Below are 23,071 nucleotides of genomic sequence, written 5' to 3'. Positions count from 1 at the left end.
TACACTGGGTCACTCGTCCATATATCGGTGGAACACACTCTCTCTCTGATTCACACACTATGGGTGAACCTGAACAGCGTGTCTTTGGACTGTGGGAGGAAACCAGAGCACCCTAAGACTTCCACTGCTAGATACACTACTTACACTGGGTCACTCGTCCATATATCGGTGGAACACACTCTCTCTCTCTGATTCACACACTATGGGTGAACCTGAACAGCATGTCTTTGGAGTGTGGGAGGAAACCAGAGCACCCGGAGGAAACCCACGCAGACACAGGGAGAACATGCAAACTCCACACAGACTGAGCGGGGATCGAACCCACGTTCTCTCGCACCACCCAGGAGCTGTAGGACAGCAGCGCTACTCGCTTTGCCGCACCTTTTTTTCTTCTTCTTTCAGTAGAAACCCGCGCACTTTTCCGCCGATGTACTCAGAGTGTGGAAACACTTCCGGAGGATCAGCTGCTCATTTGCAGTCGACCGGCAGCAGTTGGCTCTTGACGACCTTCTGCACCGACATGCAACCTCTGACTTTGTCACACTTGCGCTTCGTGGCTTACTTTTGGCTGAATAAAAAATGACAGCATGACGTGTTTTTTTGTCACGCGAGGGAAGATTTATCCGCCGTTGATGAGGTTGGGATGAGGGTCAGCTACGTCCTAATATTAAAAATACAATAAAACCGATCGTCGAGGATTTTCAGATCACTGTTCGTTTACTAATTTAGCCCATGTTTTACACCGAAGCAACTTACAATCCGACGTTTGTACATGACGCTACTTACAATTATTCATTCATTTATACATCTGGGTAATTTTTACTGTACCACTTAGGCGAGTACCTTGATCAAGAGGAGGAAGTGGGATTCAAACCCAGGTTGTTCAAGTGCACGGTGCCACTAACTGTTGCCCATACAAACGTGTGTATACAGGGTAAACATATGAAGTATATAGGATAAATTTGTGTACAGCGCAAATTATGTATCTGTCGAAAGCTCTTTGTTATTGAGGACTCTTCTGCATGACAGTTAAATGACAGTTAAAGGTTGCAGGTTCGATTCCCACCCCCAGCCGTAGTACCCTTGGGCAAGGTACGGCGCCAGTAAAATTAATTACCCAGCTGTATAAATGGGTAAAATAATTGCAGGTACATTAACACGGTAAATCGCTTTGGAGAAAATGGTCTGATCATGAATCAAGGTGGATGTATAAATCGAATGAACATTTATATGCGACATATAGAATGTACACGATTCATATAGTGTATATGAATTTTTATTTCCTTATAAATCCGACACTCGTCTGTGAAGAAACTTAGAGCGTCACGCCGATTTACCCGGTTTTGCTCGAGCAGTTCAGGGTAAAGCACCGTTTTGATGCGTACTGCAGCAGGGGGTTGAACTCAAACCTGCGGCTTGTGTCCGAAGCCCGCAGTTGGAACCACTACGCCACCTGCTGTCCGCACCTCGCATCTATATGCTGTGTTGGGGAACACAGTAAATACATTTACACACGTGATGTATACGGCCTACAGTACAAGTGTAAATAGTGTGTATTATATAAAATACAACTCTATTCAGTGAATATTTATAAGGTTTATAACAGTTCCACTGCTAGGAACACCGCCAAATCATATTTCTGTGATAAATATAAATTTCTCCTCGTGCCCACTTTCAGCAGTACCATCCATTGTCTCGCGGTACGGTGTGAATAGACTGAATTGAATATACTGCGCGCCTGTACAGATCGATGAAATTATATTGTATTTCCATTACAGCCACGAGGAATCGTGGGGATCAAGACGTCCTCGCGAGTTTTCCGCGTGCTGCTGCCAGAAGGACATGCAATAATAATGGTCAAATAAATAACAGTCAGCGTTCTCCACGATAAGAGGCCTGAGAGCGAGAGCATCTTTTGTTCATCCTTCACATTTTACACGTCGGGTGGGGGGGGGAAAAAAAAAACTGCCTTTTGTTTGTCCCACTGCACATGCGCGCGACACGAGGACGATCGCGGCGAAGATCGCGCGCGGACTGATCTCCGGACGCACCTCCGCGAGGTGCGCAGCGTCAGCACGTAGGGCACGCTGGCGACGCGCCGCCGCACGAACCACCGCGGGCCCGCTTCCGTGTTTACACGCGCGCCCGAGAAGGCAGGAAGGAGGGAGGGAAGAAGGAGGAGGGGGAGGAGCCAGCGGGCGCGAGCAGGCAGACACAGGGTGCTCGCGGACAAAAAAGCGAGGAAAAGTGGCACCGAGGAGGACTACATGGTAAAGACGGCGAAGACGCAGCCTTCACGATAGCCTTCTACAGCGGAATGTTTTCCCGAAGGGGCCATGGGGACGTCAAGAAATCTACACAGAAAGTTCTGGACCCGAAGAAGGACGTGTTGACCCGGCTGAAGCACCTGCGCGCGCTCATAGGTGAGTGAGTGGCGACGACCAGCAGCACCAGCAGTCAGAGCAGATCCAACCAGGCAGGCAGCTGCCAGCCAGCGGCGCGGCGGGTCTGGAGCCGGAGAGGAGGCGCCGTGAGGCGGCCTGACGAGCCCGAGGACCCCCGACGCACCGCTCTCCTGGCAGATGTTACTGGTATTGCCGGCGTTGTTAATTTAAATTATCATTATGTGGTCTTGCAGGAGAAGTGAAGTGCACATCACCGCGGCGCGAGGTCTGGCGCGGCTACATCGCCGAGCCTCAGTGAGTGAGAGGTGCAGATGTGTTAATTTAATCATGATGTCACCGGCAGCTGAAGACTTGTCTGTTAATTCCGTCACTTACGGCCCTGCGGACAGAGTGTGCGGCTCGGTTTGGGTGAAAGAGAGCGGCATTTGCGGGCATGGCGGGCCGCACAGCACAGCAGCGGGGCCGATCATGGAGCCGCCGAGCGCCGCTAACGAACGGATGCGCTGCTGTCGATTATCATCATCATGTGCGCGCGCGCATCGCCGAGCTCCTGTGTTTAATGCAGCAGCCGCTTCGCTTGTTATTATTGTGACCCGGCCGTTATCCTGAGCTTAGCGAGTAGGAAACACAGCAGCAGCAGGTGCTTCGGTATGTGAATCGCTGTCAGGGCTTACGCTTGCAGGTAAATAAGGTGCTACTTGATGATGTGACCCGCTGCTGTCTTGGGCTTCACGGGTAGAAAACACACAGGTGCTTTTTGGTGTGCAGCGCCGTCCTGGCTGTGAGCCAACGGCGAACACGTGACCCATCATCTACTGTGCTCATCTGGAGCAAGTAAAAAGGCTAACTTGCCTCTGCTCTGCTGGTTTTCTGAAGCAGTGAAGCATTTGCCTGGCTTCGACAGGTAAAAAATACAGCTATCTCAGTTTGTCTAAAACGCCTCTCCCAAGATTGCTGAAGCCCAGGACAGTCTTGGCCAATGTAAATACAGCGGGCCGCATCCTCAGAGACACTCAGAGAGGCAGAGACCTGGTGTGTTGTGATGTGGTACAGAATACAACCAGTGGGCATTATTATATAGTAACGGTTCCGTAGAAATATAATAATGCACACTGGTTGTATTATAGAATCAGTGTCAATACTTGGTACTGGTGTCTGTTTCTGTACTTGGTGTTGTTCTGTTCTGATTGGGTGTTGTGTTGATTATGCGTAGTTTGGCACGGGGGGGATTGTGGGGAGTTCAAGGGGTGACCCCCCCAACCATTGTGCGGGGAAGGAGGGCTTAGAGTGACCTGGAAGAACTCTCCAGGGTTCTTACACTCCAGACAGTATGAAGGAGTCTATTTGTTAAAAGTGTTATTGAGATGATATTTATGATGTCAATAAAGAGCATGCTCTTGTGACCCTGACACCTGAGTCTGTCTCTAGTAGCTCTGTAGGGGGACGCTACAATATTATTGATATTGTTTAAGTTCCAATAGTTCAGTTCCCAGTCCTTCGTTATATTAGGCAGCGCTGACGTGGCCGTTAGTGTGAAGACGACACACGCTTTTTGTTTTGGCGCGTGGGAAAACTTGCGTGCTTTATGCTCACGTTTCTGTTTTAAAATGGATGGAGTGGGCAATGTTGCTCGAGTTAAAAAAGGGAGAAAAACTGTTTTGATACACGCTGTGAAGAGGCGACAACTAGCATTTGTGGCTTTGTTTACTACTTTGTGGGTTTTCTCCTGTGGATGGAAGAAGGGGGTTAATAGTATGTTTGCTGTTAAGAAACAAGAAACAGTGACACAATAAAACCTTGGTGGTGATGTTTAACTTTCTTTTTCCTGAAGATGCTGCAGCTGTTCATCTGCTTTTTTCCACCCACACAGTGGCTGAATTAATGTTGGCATTAATGTAATAGTGAGATGGTTTGATTTTTATGTGTTGATAGGAAATGAAATTCTTACAGGTTCTTGTTTTTGTCTTCTTTTCTGCCTTGAGATCTGACTTGTTTTGTTTAAAGGTTTTCCCCCCATTTTCTACTGCATGAAGCATTGTGTTTTGCTAATTCTTTCTTGTAAGAATACATTAATTTAAAGAAAATTTTGTCATCATCTCATGTCACCCTTCTAATTGAGCTGCTGTGTCAGCCTCCTGCTAACACAAATTCCATATATTTGGCCAAAAAACAGGATTTAATGCATTTAAACGCATGATGAGGTTTCCCCTTTAAAGCAGCTTGAAGACATGATGCAGAGGAGTTGCAAGCCTGGGGTGACACCAGGTGTCTGTGTGCCTAGGGTTCTATTTAGTGTTTGTGGAGGTTTTGGGTTCAGCCATACCACATCTTATCTGTGTCTGTGGTTCTCGTAGTGTCTTGGCCAGCCCTGTCCTGCTGAGGCACTCCTGGGCCTCATTCCCAGCCGCTTGGCCCGGGATGACAGAGCAAGTGTGAAAATGTCACCCGAGGCCACGTTGGTCCATTAAGCCCTCCGCAGGACGTGCCGCTAAGCGCTGGCGGCCTTGGTGGAGCGCCGCAGTCCCTGTTCAACCAGAGGCGTCACAGCAGAGTGCTTTTTCATGGATCAGCACTGAGTTGAAAAACTTGGCAGCGAGAAAATTTGTGTGTGTTTGTGCATTTGGGCTTTGGGGTGTAGTCATACTGCTGACAGAGGGGCACAAATAACTCTCAAGTGGTTCATTTTGTGTGCATCATGTTCAAATTCAGTAAAAATTAAGGTCATGACCTGTAAAATTACTCTTCACATTATGTGAGGGTTTCCAGTATGTTTACATCTTGTGTAGATTTGTATTTATTCATTTAGCTGATTCTCTTCTGTAAAAAAAAAAAAAAAAAACCATTGTCACGCTACCTATACTTATTTACCCATTTATACACCTCGGTAATTCTTAGTGGAGAAATTTAGAGCAAGTACCTTGCTCAGAGGTTCTAGAGCAGGAGGTGGGATTCAAGCCTGCAACCTGCAAGCCCAAACGTGGCCACTTTAACCACTATAGTACCTGCTGCCCCCATAGCTCACGCTGGTATGTCTTCAGTGGTTTTCTCTAGATCCTCTCATTAGGGAAAGTGGCACAGTGTGTGTCAAAAGGAGAATTTCCTCCCGCTGGCTGCTTCCTGCAGGGACAGGAGCTCAGCTTGAGTGATGTGGAGGCCATGCTGACATCTTTTGCTTTCCTTCAGTCAGCTAGCCTGCAACTGAGATCTGTTCTGGTGGAGCAGTATTGCAGTAGAATATTGCATCAGCAGTGTATTACCATATATACTCATGAAAAGATGGAAGCGGTAAGACTTTCGCAACTTGAAGGCTTTCTTTATAAGGCTGAGCCAAGCTGGAATTATATTAGATGTCTCATTGTTTAAAATTTGATGTAGTTTAACTTTAGCAGCTTGTTGCCCCTTGAGTTTACTTGAATACATATTCTTGCTCCAAGCAAAAAGCTGTCTTATTCATGTAGGAAAATTTTCTGTGAAATTCGGTGTGCTTGGGCGAAGGTTTTTTTAATGTGGCGTACACTGCACTCGTCTCTGGTTTTCATGGCTGCTTTACATTATCGTATTTTTCCTCTTTGGAAGAGGTTATTGATTGTGGACATGTGCAGTGGACCAGCTAATCGTGCCATGGTAGCAGGTCTGCGTGGTTGGTATTCAGTCCAGGTCAGTTCTGTGTGCTCACGTTGTGTCATGTTTTCACAAAACATCTTAAGTATGCATCAAATCCGAGAGTGTAAAGCAGACATTTTACCAGTGAACCAGAATTTTTAATTTTTTTTTTTTTAAAAACTTACGAAATTCAGATAGAGTGCCTAAATGCTTGGTGACAAGACAAAAAAAAAAAAAAATCACAAAAAGATGAGTGGGCTATTGAAACTAAACCCTAGGACTGCATTATCTTTTGTTGATGTTATTTCCTCAATATTCTTGACCATGCATGAAATGATGTGCTTTATTTTGAAGGTATCTTTCACTTAAGGCCAGATTTTTCTTTGTGCACCTCCAAGTAAGTTCAGTGCAGTTGTGCCCTGTGATGGCTCCATTTCTGTTGTCTCAGAAGGATATGTGATGTCTTCCATCTTTGACATATTATTTAAATTAGATTATATTGTGTAGGTTTGCAAATCACTGTAAAGGTCGCTTGTATTAAATTATTTTTAAATGAAAGAGAACTAAATGCACAGCAGAGTTATTTCTTTGTTGCTAGGATCTCAGTGGCTCTGACATTAGGAGTAAAAGAAGTACTGTTTTAATTTCATCGTGGCAGGCAGCAGTAAAAATTCCGGGGTTTTCACCGTTTCCCATGTCAGCAGTTGGGGGTGGAGGCTAGTGAAGTGCACCAGAACAAAAGAGAGCACAGTGATAAAACATTATTTGTTCTGTTAAGATGAATTCATCAAAAATAATTGCCCAGAAACAACAGAAATAAATGGTTTCTTATCGAGGTCATTAACAATGGAAAAATAAAACAGCGCTTGTGTTGTATTCATAACTGGGTGGCACAGTGAGTAGCGTTGCTGTCTCATAGCACCTGAGTGGTGGGAGAGGACGTGGGTTCGATCCCTGCTCAGTCTGTGTGGAGTTTGCATATTCTCCTTGTGTGTAGAATAAATAATGTAAATAAATGTTGTTAATGTAAATAAAAAAAATGTAAACCGAGTGTGTTTTCTTAGAGAAGCTTGAACATGTGCCTAGGTCAAAGGTCTTTGGGAAAGTGTGACTTATAAGTGCAGACTAAGTTTTGAAGGACAGGGGAGTAACAAATGTTTACATTTATTCACTTAGCAGACACTTTTCTCCAAAGCAACTTACATTGGACACTATGTAGGGGACACTATGGGGGAACCTGAACAGCGTGTCTTTGGAGTGTGGGAGGAAACCGGAGCACCCGGAGGAAACCCACGGATACACGGGGGAACATGCAAACTCCACACAGACTGAGTGGGGATCGAACCCACGTCCTCTCGCACCGCCCAGGCGCTGTGAGACAGCAGCGCTACTCACTGTGCCACCATGCAGCCAAACGTGCCAAACATGTAGCTGTACCTCAAACTCATTTTGTCCATGTAGTCAGATTTATTTGTAGTTTGTTGCTGTGCCTTTAACCAGAGCCGGAGGTTATTGTCCTCACCTCGATTTGTACAAGGCCCTGGCTGTAAAGTGATCGCAGACTGCGTCGTTCTGTCGTTAGTCCCTGCATTTGTCCCTTCATTCTGTGTATGTACACGTGTACTCTCGTTGCCACCATTATTTTTTTTCCTATTTTGGCTTTTTTATTTTTTAGGTTAATTACTAACTTTACAAAAACAGCCTAAGAAAGAGGGTTCTGGTATCTTCAGTCTTCCATTTTGATTGTAGCAATTAACCTTAAACATCTTTATTTTCATATATGTGGTGATTGCAAAGAAAAAATTCTATGACACGAGTCCTTAACTACTCTTTAAACTTGATTTCTCCCGCAGAGATCACCAAATTGCCTTCCACACTTCTGCATTGCTTTGTGTTCCATTGATCAACTGTATTTCACACTGTAATTATTGCTTTTGCCTTCAGAGCACTACTGATTATGCTGGTTTATCTTGACAAACTGCTATTTAATTAGCTAAAAATGTTTATTGTTTAAACCTCAGCCTGTCTTCAGCTGCTTTCAAACGGAAATGTCTGAGCATCTGTTGATTGTTGTTATGATTGGTAGCTCGTCTGTATGTGTAGACAGACTTGGATGGGGTGCCTTATGTTGGACGCCAATATATTAGCACTAATTGAGACATCTTCTGCTTGGTGTTTCTTTTTCACAATCTTAAATATATGAGTATATTTTGTTTATTTATTTGAAAGCAACACGTACTTATGTCCCTGAGGAATAATAAATCATAGCACCATGGGACACTGTTGCTGGTTTCTGGAATGCATAGCATTCCGAAATGCTGACGTTCAGTAGCATTACACACTGCGTACTGGTGGCGATAACATCACAGCCATTGTTAGTGACTGGGACATGTACTAGAGGTATACAGGTTGGGTAACATTTGAAAACCATTAGCCTTTTTGTGTGTGTGTATGTGTGTGTGTGTGTGTCCGCTTGTATCGTCACCTGGCATTTAGGACTCCTGCGTTGCAGGTTGGTGCTTTTCAGACCCTCTCTGCTGGTCCTGAGTGCACCCAGCAGTTCTCTTTGCCGTTTCACCAGTGCTCTGTTTTACCAGCAGAAACGGAAAACTGAAGGTTTCACACTGAAGTTGAGGTATGCGAGGTATGAAGACGCCACCGTTAGACCGTGTACCGCAGTGTCCAGCGAGGAAAGCGCTTCAACATTTATCAGATGTCGCACAAAGCCATTGTGGCATCTCGATTAGCCTGTGATGAAGTCCCATTTTGTACTCTTTCACTTAGAAGAGAATAACAGTTGTTTAGCAGTTGCAGAAGATGCACTGTATGTGCTAAGGATTCCAGCAAAGGGGAACTTTGTGAAGTAATGTCTGTGACAGACATGCAAATGATCTGTATCAGATGAATGTGCAGGCTGTAGGTCATGTTGACCACTACAACCCTTCCTTTGTGTATTTTGTACTGTACATTATTCTGCCTCTTTAGCTACTCAGTTTCTTCTGTGTTGATGTAATGAGAGAAGAAATATATTCTTTCCTTTTGTGTTTTGCACAGAAAACAGTATTGAGCCACGCTGTAGTACAGTTTCATCTGCTTTCACAGTCCAGGCAAAGGAACAGAGCCAAACATCACAGCAGAGCACATCTGGGCAGAGAACGTAAGGCTCAAAGCTTGTGTGTAATCCAGAGTTTGGCCAGGAACCATCAGGGCCTACAGGCAACTTACTTTTAGGACATGTTTATTCTAAAATAATGCAAATGGTGTTTAATGGATGTGCACCTTGCCTTTTTGTTTCAGACCTGTTGACCTCGGACCAAGTTTAAAAAAAAAAAAAAAAAAAAAAAACGCATTTTATTTATTTCCAAATTCAGCTTCTCAAGCTGTCTTCTCGATAAACTGGATCATTGGTGTGCCGTGGTCATTTAGCTCACTCTTTTGACCATGCATCCCTGTTTAATGGAGTCAGTCTGTCTTAGCTGTCGTTACTGTTCATAGTATCCAAGAGACTTATTAAAAATGGCAGAAACATACATAAAACTGAGCATTTGTATTGTTCACATCTGAAATGGGACTTGCTCTCTGTCCTGATCACCTTACACTTGGCAACGTGGGTTTTTGCCCATCTACTCCTCTGTTCTTATGGTACAACGGAGAGCTCCTGCAGTTGTCGTCAGCTATGGAAGACAGATCCACCAGCCCCCACTTTTGGCAACAGATGACGACTCCCCTACCCACAATGCAAGTGTGGAGTGGGAGGGTTGGTCTTTCCTTTGTCAGTGGTAATAGAATGATAGGAATATGTCAGAATAAGACCCGTCTGCCACAATCTCAAAGCAATTGCCATTCCAAACAGCAAGCCAAAAACCAAACGTGGCGCATAACTGCCGGTGCTGACGGTGGATGTTCCTTAATCGGAAGGCAGAATTAAACAGAGTAAATGGGTGTTTTCTTTTTGCAACATTTTGCTTGTTAAAGTAGGTCCCATCTGTTAATCGGTAGTGACCTATTTTGCAGTCAGGCATGGCGAGCCGGTGACGTGCGGTACATTGTGTGACATCCTAGCTATCGGTTTCCATCTAGCCTGCAGTTCCTAAAGGAGATATTCCGACCGCTGGCGACTGTCTGTGCGGGGAGGGGTGATGCAGATAATTGTCCTTGCTGTACCAGGGAAGTCTGGCTGCTTTTAGGAGTCTGTCTTCTCACCTGCAATCTTAGCTGAGTCTGTTACTGGAAAGCAGGGAAATCCTGAGATCTTGCAACATATCCCTGAAACTCATTCCAAACCCTGAGCAATCCCTCTAATTTGCTAACATGTTTTATGCACATTGAGATATTTGGCAGAATAAACCAGATGGTGTATAGCACAGAGTTCCTACTTTAGTACGCATGAGCAGAAAAGTATTTGATAGGTTTGTACACCTAAGCTACGATGGTTTACCTATTTATATAGCTGGTCAATTTTTACTGTATCAGTTGAGGGTCCATACTATGCTCAAGGGTCCAGCAGCCGGAAATATGATGTGAATGCAGGTGAAACCCAGGTGTATTGATTGCAAGGCAATGGCTCTAACCACCTCTCCACTTGGTGCCCCTATTGGTCTGTTTGTACAAATTGGCAAAATTGAACGGGTACAAACTGAACCATCAATAATCATTTAAATGAAACTCATAAATGCTCTTTGGACCTGTAGTCTTTTTTCTAGTGTGTTCATGCCTAAATCATTCTTGCATCTTTCTTCTCTGGAAACCACTGTGGTCTGATGGGACATATTGTTGGGAAACAAGAGCAGAAGCTATTTCTCTTGCTCCGTGAGGGAAGGGAAGACCCATTGCTTCAAACTGTTTATTTCTGCAGCATCAAAGGCAGTTATATAAAGGAACGATGGAAGTGTAAAAAAGGATCTTGAACATAGAGAGAGGCCCTCTTTAGGAAAGGACTCCTCAGAAACAAGGCCTCAACCATTTTATAGTAGTGGTTTAAAGACACAGAGGAATGAATTCCAGGAGAGGAGGTTATATGCTAAATTTGATAAACATGGTGTGGTAAAGCCTAGCTTTGCACCCTGAGCTTCAGGGGATTGGTTACTGATCAGGAAGATCCTGATGGCATGAGTGCTCACTGAAAATGAACACAGTGCATGGAATGTGGACTCTGTTCTTGGCAAATCATATGTGAGATTATAAATATTAACATTATACTTGTAAGGTTAGTTGTTAGGGAACCCCTTTTAGTGAAATAATATTAATTGCAATAAACACTACCCCGATGTTTCATCTCCCAGTATCTGGTTTTTCATGTAACCGGTCTGAGATTGTTAATACCTCTTATTGTCAGTCTGGATTATAAACAGTTTTAGCATCAGTCCAGATTGTCGTTTATGCTGCCTGCAGCATCTGATCTGGGCCCATGACATTCAGTCCAGTGTGATAAACAGACCGCGTTTGTCCAGCGTGTCAAGTGGCTGCGTGAGAGAGACTGTGGCGATGCACTGCATTGTGGGAACCATGTACCCACACTTTCAGCCTTCACCTTGCTCAAGGAAGTCCACACACACTATGTCCTCTAGACACAGGCCCAGCGTTTATTACTGCAACCGCACATGCAATTAAAAAAATTTTGCTGATACATGCGATTCAGTAATACTCCATGGAGGCAAAAGAAAAATAATTTAGTTTCTTTTTGATTCATGAACAGAAATTAAAAGTATGTAAAATTTTAATCTAACTTTGTTATAGGTTTTTCCTTTTGATATTATGTACGGTTTAGAGTGATTTTGGGGTGAACTTTTGATGGAGGTGGAATGAATTTGAGATAATGGAATAATTCATTTTATTATTTGGTCAGTTTTTGGGACTGAATAAGGACATTAAGAGTACATGCTGGTTAAGTGCTGATATTTACATTTACATTTTTTCATTTAGCAGACTCTTTTCTCCAAAGCGACATACTGTACATCGCAGAGAAATACAATGTTACGTTACATTAGGCGAAAGAGACATAGTTGCGGATGTGTGATTCTTGTTTCTTTCCACTATATGCACCGATGTTTGTTGCACGAGTATATAGAGAATAGATTATTCCTGATCACCTTCCTACAAGATTTTTACACTTATGCATATATTAAATATATCTCCAACTTGACCATGTAGAGCGTGAATTTATTATTGAGCTTAATTAACTTTTTCAGCATTCAATATTTAACTGGAAAGAAGTTAACTGTGTTATAAAGACCTTCAAATGAGTTCTTGTTATTTACTATGCTTTCTGACTTGAAATAATTTGTCCTACGGAAAACTCCAAAAAAGAGGAAGTACAAATTCTGCCGTGATATTTGAGGTTAGAATGTTGAACCACCCATGTTTTCTGTGAAACATTTATGGGTTTTCTTTTCAGACTCAGTTATCACTTTTACAGGAGAGATACAGTAGTTCCAGGAGCCCAACCTTTGAGTCTGAGGTTCTCAACTGTGCTTTGCTTTGTTAGGTTTACTTCTGACTTTTTAGTTTTTGAACTGGGAGTGACGGGAGGAAAAAGCAAATCACTGAAGTACAATAATTGTCTGACATTCTTTCATATGCCATCAAGCACTCCCAAAGATTTCAGGATGGGAGTGTCAGATGTTGCAACCTAAAGAGTAAACGGTATGATCTCCCTAGCCCCATGAACTAAAGAATAATATGTCACTGTTCTTACATCTTCTTACTCTTTAAGTAAATGCCACACAAATTTTCTAAATTGCCTTATATTTCTGGTAAAAATGTGGAAAAAAATAGGTTGTTTGTCCTGCACTTAACTGTATGGTGTGATTTGTTGGGACAGAACCAGTTTTTCAGGTCATGCTGGATCCATTGTTGTGAAGTGAGCAGTTGTAATATGTTATGGCAAAAATTAAATTGGTATTTAACATTTATGTTCTACGTGATTTCAGTTTCAGAACTTCGATAACAAAACACTGTAGTCCTGCCTAGTTTTTGTACGTCTGAACAGAGGTTACGTGGCTTCCTGCATGAAGGCATATGTTTGTTGCTGCAGTGGGTGGATACTGGATGTTCGTAGTGAGTAGCCCCCCCACCCCACTGCACCCTGCCCGTCGATGATGTTTAGGGTGCTTGGTGTGTGGGGCTTGACACTGTGCCCGGTCACTTAATCAGGGTGCAGTGGAGGGGCTGAACAGCAGAGTCCACCTTGTGCAGCTTCTCGCTGCATGTTAGTTAAGCCAGGGGGGGCCTGGTTAAGTGCAGTTGCTCTTAGTTCAATGGGTCTTCCAGGATTAGTCCTCGAGACTGACTATGGGGCCCCTGGTGTCACTTTCCACATCTCTCCTAACCCATAATCCAGTAAATGCATGACTACTGTCAGTTATTTTCTCTTTACAAACTGAGCAGACCATCTTTATGAAATTACTTAATGTCACATCAGCCTTTAAAATGTACATGACAATATGATTACACATTTCCACATAGGAGCTGTTGTGAGCTTGGTGACACTTTGTTGAGGAAGTCTATTATGTATTTAGTGCCACAGCTAAATTGGAGCTTGTTGAGTTTCTCTTGTCTGAGTCAAACTTCAGCCTTGCGCTTTTCTCTTTTAATATTTGGCACTTAATACTTTGGAACAAATCATAAATTTGGTAGCAGTCCGTGGTCTTGTTTGTAATATGTTCACTCTTTCTGTATTCATGAAATCCCACGAAAATGAAAAAAATCACATGTAAGTGAGGTCAGTATGGTTGTGACACCAATTTTATACATTGATCACCCGTTTACACATCAGGCTAGCAACAGTAAATAAAAACCAGTCCATAGGGCTTTAGGTCATAGGAAGCCTAAAAATAATGGCACTCATCAGCAACGAATTTCCTCAGACTAAACAGAAGTTAGTGATAGCTATAGCTGCAACATGGCGTGAACTGAAATATTTACAATTTGTTGTTTTTTCATACTTCTCACTGCATCTTAACAGATTTTTCTGTTTGGAGGCGTTTCTGCTGACGCTTTAACAAACACCACAGATACATAGAAGAAGTGGCAGAGTACGATTGATGTGCACGGTGTAAACTGTGAAACACAGTGGCAGCCAGCCAGTGGTAACAGATGTCTGAATGACGGCGCTTCTCCTTGCGGAGCACCTTGCATAATGGCCGTTTTGATTGCGTTCGCTACAGCTGGCTGCCACAGATTCATCATTAACCTCCCTTTGCATGGTCACAATTCACATCCTGTGGCTGGAGCTAACAGCTCAGGGGCCTCTGGGCTTCATTCGTTCCCTCCTCCCCTTCTCTGCACAGTGGTGCTGCCAGCTTGATTTTAAACGGCTTCAAACATGCAGGGAAGATGGTTCTGATACAGGTCTCGGCATGGCTCCCGTGAACGGCCATTCTGTTTGGTTTTCTCTGGTGATGGAACTCCCTGGGATGTACACAGATGTGGTAAAGAGGCATCCCTCAAGAGGCTTGGTGTGCTCAGGGTTTATTGTTCTCATCCCTCTGTGACAACCCCCCTCCCTCCAACACCCACACACAGTAGGATGGGCACCACGCCACAGCTCCATGCCCCACTTGCTCAGCACTTAAAACCCACTGGTGGCTTTTCTCCTTCATGGGACATTCCCTTGTTACCTAAAGTCCTTTTTGGGCCAAGCGAATGCTTGTTGTTTCAAAAATAATAATAATGACGAGATTGATATTTCCTTCCCTTTTTTAGAAAATTTAAGGGCAAGTGAGAGATGTTGGGACTGACTATGATCATAGAGGGGGAAAAAAATCTGTTTGTGGTTGTCCACGGTGAAAACAGCATGTTGGATGCTTTAAACAGAATCTGTCCCTGTTGGCATGAACATGACACGAATCATTTCAAAAGCCTCTTCCTTTTTGTCAGTCCACGCTGTCCAGTCAGCTCTCTCCTGTGGGCTCTGTGGAGATTTTCTGTGTGCTTGCTCCCATGTTTAATTATACATTGACGCGATGGCGCGCTGTTTTTATAATAATTAAATAAGTACTGTTTAAATTTTTGTTTTGAAAGCCATACTAAATTTTGCAAATGAGTGTCCAGTTTTATAACAATGGGGGAAAATGCAAGATCGCTAAATTCAGTTTTTTTTTTGTATTTTAGTTTTTTTTAAGATCAGTTAAAATAATTTTCAGTTTTTGATTATGACAGCCATTGATGCCATTCAAGACTGAAATGTGTGATTGACGGCATCTCAGAAGCAGTGTTTGGTGTGCGTGATGTTGGTCATGTGACATTGTCACAGTGTTTCCTGTCTCTTCAGACGGTGTTTGGAAGTGGATTACAGATTAACTGAGTGGAATTACAAATACAGCGTTTGGAATAGCAATTGACCCCAGGTCCATTCTGTGCTGTTGAACTTGGCTGAGCTTCCCGCAAAACCCGACACCCCCACTACCCGTCTCTCCCTGCCTCCCATCCCTGAGAAGAGCAGCTATTGTGTGGATATCACCAGGGTTGGCTCCTGCTTCCACAAACAGACCTGCCTGGGAGGGGGGGGGGCGGGGTGGTTGATCTGCATGGCTGGGCCCAGAGCAGCAACTCTCCGCCAACCTCCATCGCTGAAAGAACAGCTCTCCTCCAAAAGCTTTGAAAGCGGTCAAATGCAGCACAACGCTGTCTCTGTTCTCACTGACTTTCGCTTTGTTTAAGATGTACCCCGTTCTTCCCCATTTGCAGGGGTGTGTCAACTGAAGAGCCAACAATAGGGTGGTACTCGGACGGCAGCAGGTGTAATGTGTTATTTCTTCTTTTTACACCTTCTCACGTCTGGGTTGTGGAACTGGTTTGGCCTCAAAGAACTGAGAAGCTTACTGTAATGATAAACCTCTGTCTCACATCTGCATTACAGTAATGTTTTTTTCCTCTCATGCAACCACACTTAGCAGGAAAAATGCATTTGTGTACTTAGAATTGGTCTCCTCATCAGCTGAAGTGTTGCATTTTGTTTTGTAGCAGCTCTTATGTTATTTTTCAGTGTTTGCCTCTCCCTTTACCCATAATGCAATGCCTTTGGCCCAGAGCATGAGAAGGGTAAAGAGAGAGGTTCAACAGGTTCTGATAGGTGTTAAACACACCAAAGAGTGTACTGACATTTCAGTTCTGTTTCTCTCAGTCTTGCTGATCCCACCCAAGTGCACCTCCTTGCATTATTGTTCTTGCAATTATTTGTATTGTCTTGTAGCTTAGGCAATAGTTAAGATCAACTGACGGTGTCACCCTCTGTTTCACCTGGCAAACTTCTGGAGCAATTAAGGTTGCAGGTGTTCTTCAGGAGAGGTAGAGCAGAACCTCTGCTGGACCTTGACCCAGAATATATTGTAAGTCTGACAGTTTAACTAGTACATTACCTGCTGCCCTCACAGCTGTGTTATTGATGTCAGTTTGATGACATCAGTTGACATCATAGAACATACCAAGGAAACATATGAAACTCAGACTGAGTACCTGCACTACTCAGGAGTTGGATCACAGTGCGGTTATGGGATGTTCCGAAGACCCTGGTGCACTTTCCACTGTCACACACAGGATGTGACATCGCATATGTACACGTGGATGACAGAATTTCCGTGGTTGTGCCAGAGTGTTTTACCAGCCCAGCTTCAACTTAGCTCAGTACTATGCTTCTGTGACTGAGGTTTGTGGTTACGTCACTGGTTTTACATACTTGTATGTAGTGCTTAGTTTTAGTTACGAGGTTATTAGGATTGGTAGACCGCACACCTTGAAAAGAGTAAAAGATGATCCTTCCTCCACAGAACAACATATTAATTTGCCCAGTAAACACATCACACCAGAAATGCGAATACACTTTGCTGTGTTCACTCATAAGCAGTAGGGTCTTTGGCCCTTTCCACTGATGGGCCACCTTCCAGCTGATGATCAGCAGTATTGCAGGAAGAGAGGAGGAAGTGAGCGAGGGCAGCCTTGTTATCGGACAGTAATACCCCTCCACCATGCCCCCCTCCTTCCTCGAAGGATGTGTCTGTTGAACTCTCCCCTTCTTCTTGCTTACCTTCCCTATTGCAACAGATGACTCAACATGTTTTCCTGTGCAGCAGGAAGCCCCCTGACACAATGAGAAGTGTTGACATCGGCGCATGTGAGCAGCTCCGATAAGCCCCCTTGCCCTTGGGCCTTCGATGAAGCCCACCCTACTGGGCGCACTAGGGTCATGTGCTTAATTCTCCTATTAGCCACTTGATAACAGTTTTGATTGACGGCTGGACTGAAGTTAATGTTAGCTTACTGGTGAGAGTTCTGTTGGTTCTCTGTTACATTCTTTGTTCCACACCATGGAGTGGTAATTACAGGTTTTACTGTTAGCACCAGGGCTTCATGAGGTTCAGAGTGTTTACTGAGTAAGACCCAATTCCCGGTAGAGATCTTCTCTTGCTAATCTGAGCCATGACAGCCCACCACCAACGGGGCTTCAGGTGTGTGCAGTTGGGATTTATCCTGTGCAAACAGGGAGGCCAGTGGTTTTGGCTCATCAGGCACCCTGCTGTAGAGCGTTAGCATCGTGAGCAGGGAGAGACGAGAAGGCAATTTTAATGAAGTGTTTGCTCCTCCAGGAGCTGTAGGAGACAGAGGACTTGGAGATGGAGGGATACTGAGGGAACCAGCTGGAGGAGGAGGCGCAGAGAGTACACCCCTGTCTTGTGTTAATATTGACCTTTCAGCATTATGCTGCACGTAGACATGGACCTGCAAAGTCAACCCACATAGAGAACTTTAACAAGTTAGAACTTTGAGTGCGCTGCGCTTAACTTCATTATGCAGTGTTGTTATGGCAGGCTGCTGACCAGCTCATTGTGTGTGTTGGACCGGGATTGTTTGTACAGTGCAGACCACTTTATACACAGTGGTTGGGAGACAAACACTCTGGACCATGATTTAAAGGATATGAAACGGAACACCTTCACGCACGCACGCACGCACGCACTATCTGAAACCGATCCTCCCAAGCGGGGTTGCGGCCAACCGGAGCCTAACCCGGCAACACAGGGCGCAAGGCTGGAGGGGGAGGGTAATTAAGCAGTATTAATTTTACATCTGAGTGTAGAAATGTAAAGTATGTATACAAAAATCATTGAACACACACTGTATTTACTATTATCATGAAGTTTTACACACCACACAAGAAAAAATGTCATATTTGAAATTGTAAATGTTGGTGTGAGGTGATCCTGTCATGATTGAAATGAATTTGTAGTTAAAATGGATGAATTTAAACAGATCTGCACTGTGCTGCTGCTTAACTAGGATCCTTCTTCTTCCCTGTCTAGTGCTCAGATCACATGAGAGACTGGCTTTACTGTCTTTCTTCCAAGTGTCATTTTTGATAATTGTTCCATGCTCTACTTGATGTTCCTTTCAGTTTAACAGGCAGTGGAGTCTCACCTCCGGTATGTGACATCTGCTTGATAATCTGAGTGTTGACTGCTGACAATGGGGAGGGCTTCCCAGAACCACAGGTTTCCTTGTGTCATTCCACTGTGAGTTTGAGTGTAATCTATATGCTCATCACTTTTTGCTGTAGTCACAGAAATGATTTGTTTTGAGATGCAGATACTGAGAAATGCCACCATGGTGAGATGCCTTCTACAGGCCTACGTATGTCCTCATACAGCATACCAGCATGCCATTTCCAATGATAAGCAGCTTTATTAGGGGCCTTCCTGCTTTCCGAAAGTGATGCAGTTCTCAGTTGTTTCTTTGGCATTCAGATTCTGCTCCAGGCTAAAATCCTCAGAGCGCCTAATGATGCCTGCGTCCGTTTGGTCCACAGCAGGCTTCACCCACAGGCGACAGGTTCGAGACTGTGCTTCTGGGAAAATGAGTGTAAACGACCTCATTATCACAGTACTCTCATCTCGGGGCTGCCATGGATCAGCCCAGCACCAGTGTCTCCACCCCCACCCCTATCTCACATACAGCCTGCTGGGACCCCTTTTTTGGGAGCGATCCAGATTCCAGCAAATCAGCAAACAGTGGGCTGGGGATGGAGGCTCCTTGAAAGTGATGAAGCAAGGCAGACAGCATTAATAATGATAGGACCACTTATGAACACCCCCCCCCCCCCCCCCCCCCCCTTCTTTTTCATGAATGCTACATTCACCCCCTGATAAGGTGGTAAAGATCTAGTTCCTTTTTTATCAGACTTATTTATTTAAAGTTGATTCTTCTGCCTTAACTGGCTTTTACCTGGAAAAACAAAACCTGAATGAAGGGAATGTCTGACACGCACAAGGTCTGAATGTCTTTACTTGTCACAATGTTCAGTCTGAGTGTTTTTTTTTTTTTGCCTCTAAGAGCCCTTGTCATTGTTTATTTTATAATATTTTGCTTTATACACTATTATACATGTATTTTTTTTTTTTGTCTAACTCAAGGATTTTGCTACAACTGTGGCTCCTATAAAGCTCAGTCACTTGTTAAACCTGTCTCTTTTTTTTTTTTCCCCCCCCTCAGACATCCTTGAGAAGAGTGAACTCAAGCCGTTCTTCGAAGCCCACTACTCTCAGATTTATTTTATCTTCTATGAAAATTTCATGACACTGGAAAGTAACTTAAAACAAAAAGGTAAGCTACCACATTTCCTGTGACAGTGTAAGAGTTACCATGTTATTATTTCACCTGTAACTGGATCTAACCCTATGCTTTCTATAATGTGATTTCTGTTGCTGTCAAGGCCATCGATGTTCATTTGTCTTTCACTCGCTGAGCTCGTGATGCTGTGCACAGCTTGCAGGGAGGCGTAAATGCAAGGAAGCGCCAGGTCTAGGGTCAGAGAGCGCGCCCAGGGGCTGGATGCAAGCTGGGCAGTGACCTCTATCTCAGCTGTCAAAAGCCCATCTCCCAGGGATGTGTGCAGAAGGATGAAAGGCTCTATGTTGAATGAGTGTTCCATTGTTTTAACAATGAGTTTAATCCCTCAAGAATTTCACACACATTTACAGATACTTTTGGCAGGAATATTTTTTTGTCAGAAGGTCATTGTAAAACAGCTGGAAGAAAGTTAGAATCTTGCATGTCTCACCTGTAGTGAAGCTCAGATTGCAAATGACACACCGGCTATGCTGACAATCAATTTAGTGCAGGACGGTTAACTTAAGATTTCCTAAAGTGTAGGTGCCCTTCTCTGCAGAGGTGATTTGATTTGTCCCTGCATGGAAACCTGTTACATGGCAAGCAATAAAAAACTCAAATGTTTTGTATTTTTCTTTGCCCTTCTCACTCTCCAAGTTGGTATGCTTTGCAAAGTCCCATCCATTCCTCCAACACTGTCACTGCTTCACAGCCCATCCTCACTTCATCCCGTGTCATTCCTTCTGTCTCTGTCAGTCAGTATATGACCCCTCCACAATTCTGCATCCCATAGCCTTCTGAGTACTCTCCAAAGGGAAGCAATCTGCTACAGTTTACACCCCTGTCCTTTTTCAGGAGGGGCAGGTGTCACTGGGTGAGACAGAGCTCCCTCCTACACACTGGATGCTAAACAGTGACGCAGGGCTGATGCAGGCAAAAAATGTTGCTGTTGCTGCCATTTTTGTTGTTGTTTTGTAATTCTCCCAGTGAAGCCCCTGGGGGATCTTGCAGTGACTCTTTCAGAGAATGGCCCAAAGTCTCAGTTGTGAAACTAATGGTGTTCAACTCTCTCTTCCAGGGAACAAATCTCAGAGGGAGGAGCTGGACTCCATTCTCTTTATATTTGAGGTATGTTCTTGCTTGACAAAGCAGTTGGGGGGGTGTTGATCTTGTTTGCATCTGGCTTCCATGATCCAGTTTTCTCCTCAGTGTTCAGGGAATTTTTTCTTAATCTCTAGGTTTTGTTTACAAGATGCTGGCGCTGCACCAGAAGCTCCTTTTGCAGACCTTTGCATTGTCCTGTTTGGTTACTTGTGGCAAATGTAGTGGTTTGCGTAGTTTTTAATCATTGGTTTTTATCAGACCTGTCATTGGTTTTCCACCTGCCTGAATCATGTTTAGTCTTCAGTGCAGGCAGCAATGTCTCTGCTTCTGTTCTCCTATCGGACCGGGTGACGTGCCGTATGGACCTCGGGTGCAAATGGGTCCTGCACACAAGGCTACATTCCTGTCCATACAATGAGGCAGAGCTTGTATGAGAGGGTCCCAGGGATGTCACTTTGTGCTTAATTTATATATGCTGACTTGATGTCTTGTTTCCATGGATATATTTATGCATCTGTGTTTTTCTTTTGACATTGCTAATGCGGTTATTATAAGTGAGTGCACTGAAAAATGCAATAAATAACAGCGCACATTGAAAGTACTGGTATTCGCTTTCTGATTTACTGTCACCCTTTCGGGGGGGAAAAAAATACATGCTAGGTTGAATTTTTTTTTTCTTTTCTTTTAGGTGTTTCCCTACTTTGACAGCAAACAGTGTGATCGCTTTGTTTCCAAGTCTGATAAAGGAGTCGAACTTGGCAATATTCTCAGCTCTGCTGGATGCTGATAATTAAGTTGTGTTTTTTGCTCGTGCTCCAATGTTTTTATTCTCGAGTAGATAGAATAGTTGGCTCCGTCACCATTGTTTTTCTCATGACATCAATTATTTAGGACAAGACTTACAAAATTCAATATTGACAGTAAGTGCTTGCTGTGTGTCGGCGCAGGATTACGCTGGATTTTGGCCCTGCTATTTTAGCGATTACGACCACTTTAAGGAATGAACGCTCCGGTCTGCCTCCATGCTTGTTTCCTAAATATAGCCAGGATTTCATGAGAACCTTAAAGCAGTCATTTTTTAAAATATTAATGGGGTAGGCTTTCAGAAACCAGTAACAGTGAAAGTAGCTTATCTTGTGTGCTGTGTGGTGTGTTTAAGCCCCTCCTTTTTGCTGCTGTTTGATAGTCTGCTGAAGTAATAAACTCACTTTAAACGCGTGCCGCTGAGCCGATGCTCCCACCTGCTCCGTTTCTTTGTTTTTCTGGCTTCACCAAACTTTTATGGATAAGGCTGGCATGTCATCATGCTTCATTTATGACCTTCTGGTGAGGAAAGACACATTCAAATGTATTCAAATGGTTGTTATGCTTTTACCTGTCTCCTGGTGTTAAATATAACCTGAGCCTGAAATGCAGCCCCAAAACAAACTTTGGTGTTGAATAAACTTTGTGAGGAACTGCATTGTTCTAGTGAACATACAACTGGAAACAACTCAAGTTCTTACACTCATGAGAGAAGTCCAGGTCATGAGTGACTTGATGTGCTTGACCACATGATGGATGATACCTGAGACCCAGGTGGACAGCATAACGGCGATATGATCTGGGATGTAGTAGAGAACACGTGCCAAAGATCCTCCTTAGAGTACAGGTTCACTTTGTTAGCCGAAAGTCTCTGAACTGTCACGTTTACCACGTTGTTTTTAACTGTGGGTTTTCAGCCTACATTAATGAACAGGGTGTATGCCCTCTTTTTTGAGATGGGGGGTTTCATGGTTGTCAGAGAGATCAGCCACTGGGCTGGTGTTCTTTGTCACCCCAGTAAACCTGTCTCTTTGCCCTTTGTGTCTGTTCCCATCCAGATACCCACCTCCCCCACTCCATGGGCATGCTTTGTTTCCAACATTGGGGGGGTCTGCAGGGGGTACAATGTCCTTATGACCCGCTTTTGCTCATCTCCACAGATATATATCTTTAGTGAATTTTTTAAAAAGGGAGAAAAAAAAAATTCCACTATTAGCATAAATATTAATTCAGTTTTTTTCTACGCTCTTTAATTTACCCCTTTTGTCTGATAAATATTAGTGCCAACAATATATTTGTGTGTTTGTGAAGTAATAACCGTTTCCACCAAGTCAAAGATTAGTGTCTCACTTTGTCTACGTGGTGCCCAGTGTCCTGTGTGGTGAGACTTGTCTGACTGAGATTAAAACGTATTCATTTATCAGTTCAAGTGTGTTGCTGTGATGGTGACAAATTTGGATGTAACTTTTAGAGAAGTTTTGTCCAAAGCAAGGGATAAATGAATCTTCGCCAAGTGAAAGAGGATGAGGCTGTTTCACATTGTGGAAGTTGTATGA

At 43.8% G+C, this 23,071-nt stretch overlaps 1 protein-coding gene across 1 annotated transcript in view; it reads left to right on the top strand.

Annotated features, from left to right (window-relative positions):
• The first annotated feature begins 2,187 nt into the window (after positions 1-2,187).
• ralgapa2 (Ral GTPase activating protein catalytic subunit alpha 2) overlaps positions 2,188-23,071 on the top strand; it is a 98,865-nt gene continuing 77,981 nt past the window's right edge. Inside the window, 3 exon segments of the mRNA XM_029258348.1 lie at positions 2,188-2,423; positions 19,491-19,601; positions 20,686-20,735. Coding sequence (XP_029114181.1) covers positions 2,318-2,423; positions 19,491-19,601; positions 20,686-20,735 — 267 coding nt within the window. The 5' untranslated portion in view covers positions 2,188-2,317.

Source organism: Scleropages formosus, chromosome 15 (assembly GCF_900964775.1).
Source record: "Scleropages formosus chromosome 15, fSclFor1.1, whole genome shotgun sequence".
Classification (NCBI taxonomy): domain Eukaryota; kingdom Metazoa; phylum Chordata; class Actinopteri; order Osteoglossiformes; family Osteoglossidae; genus Scleropages; species Scleropages formosus.
Note: the sequence above shows the minus strand (reverse complement) of the source record. Positions and strands in the feature narration are given on the sequence as shown.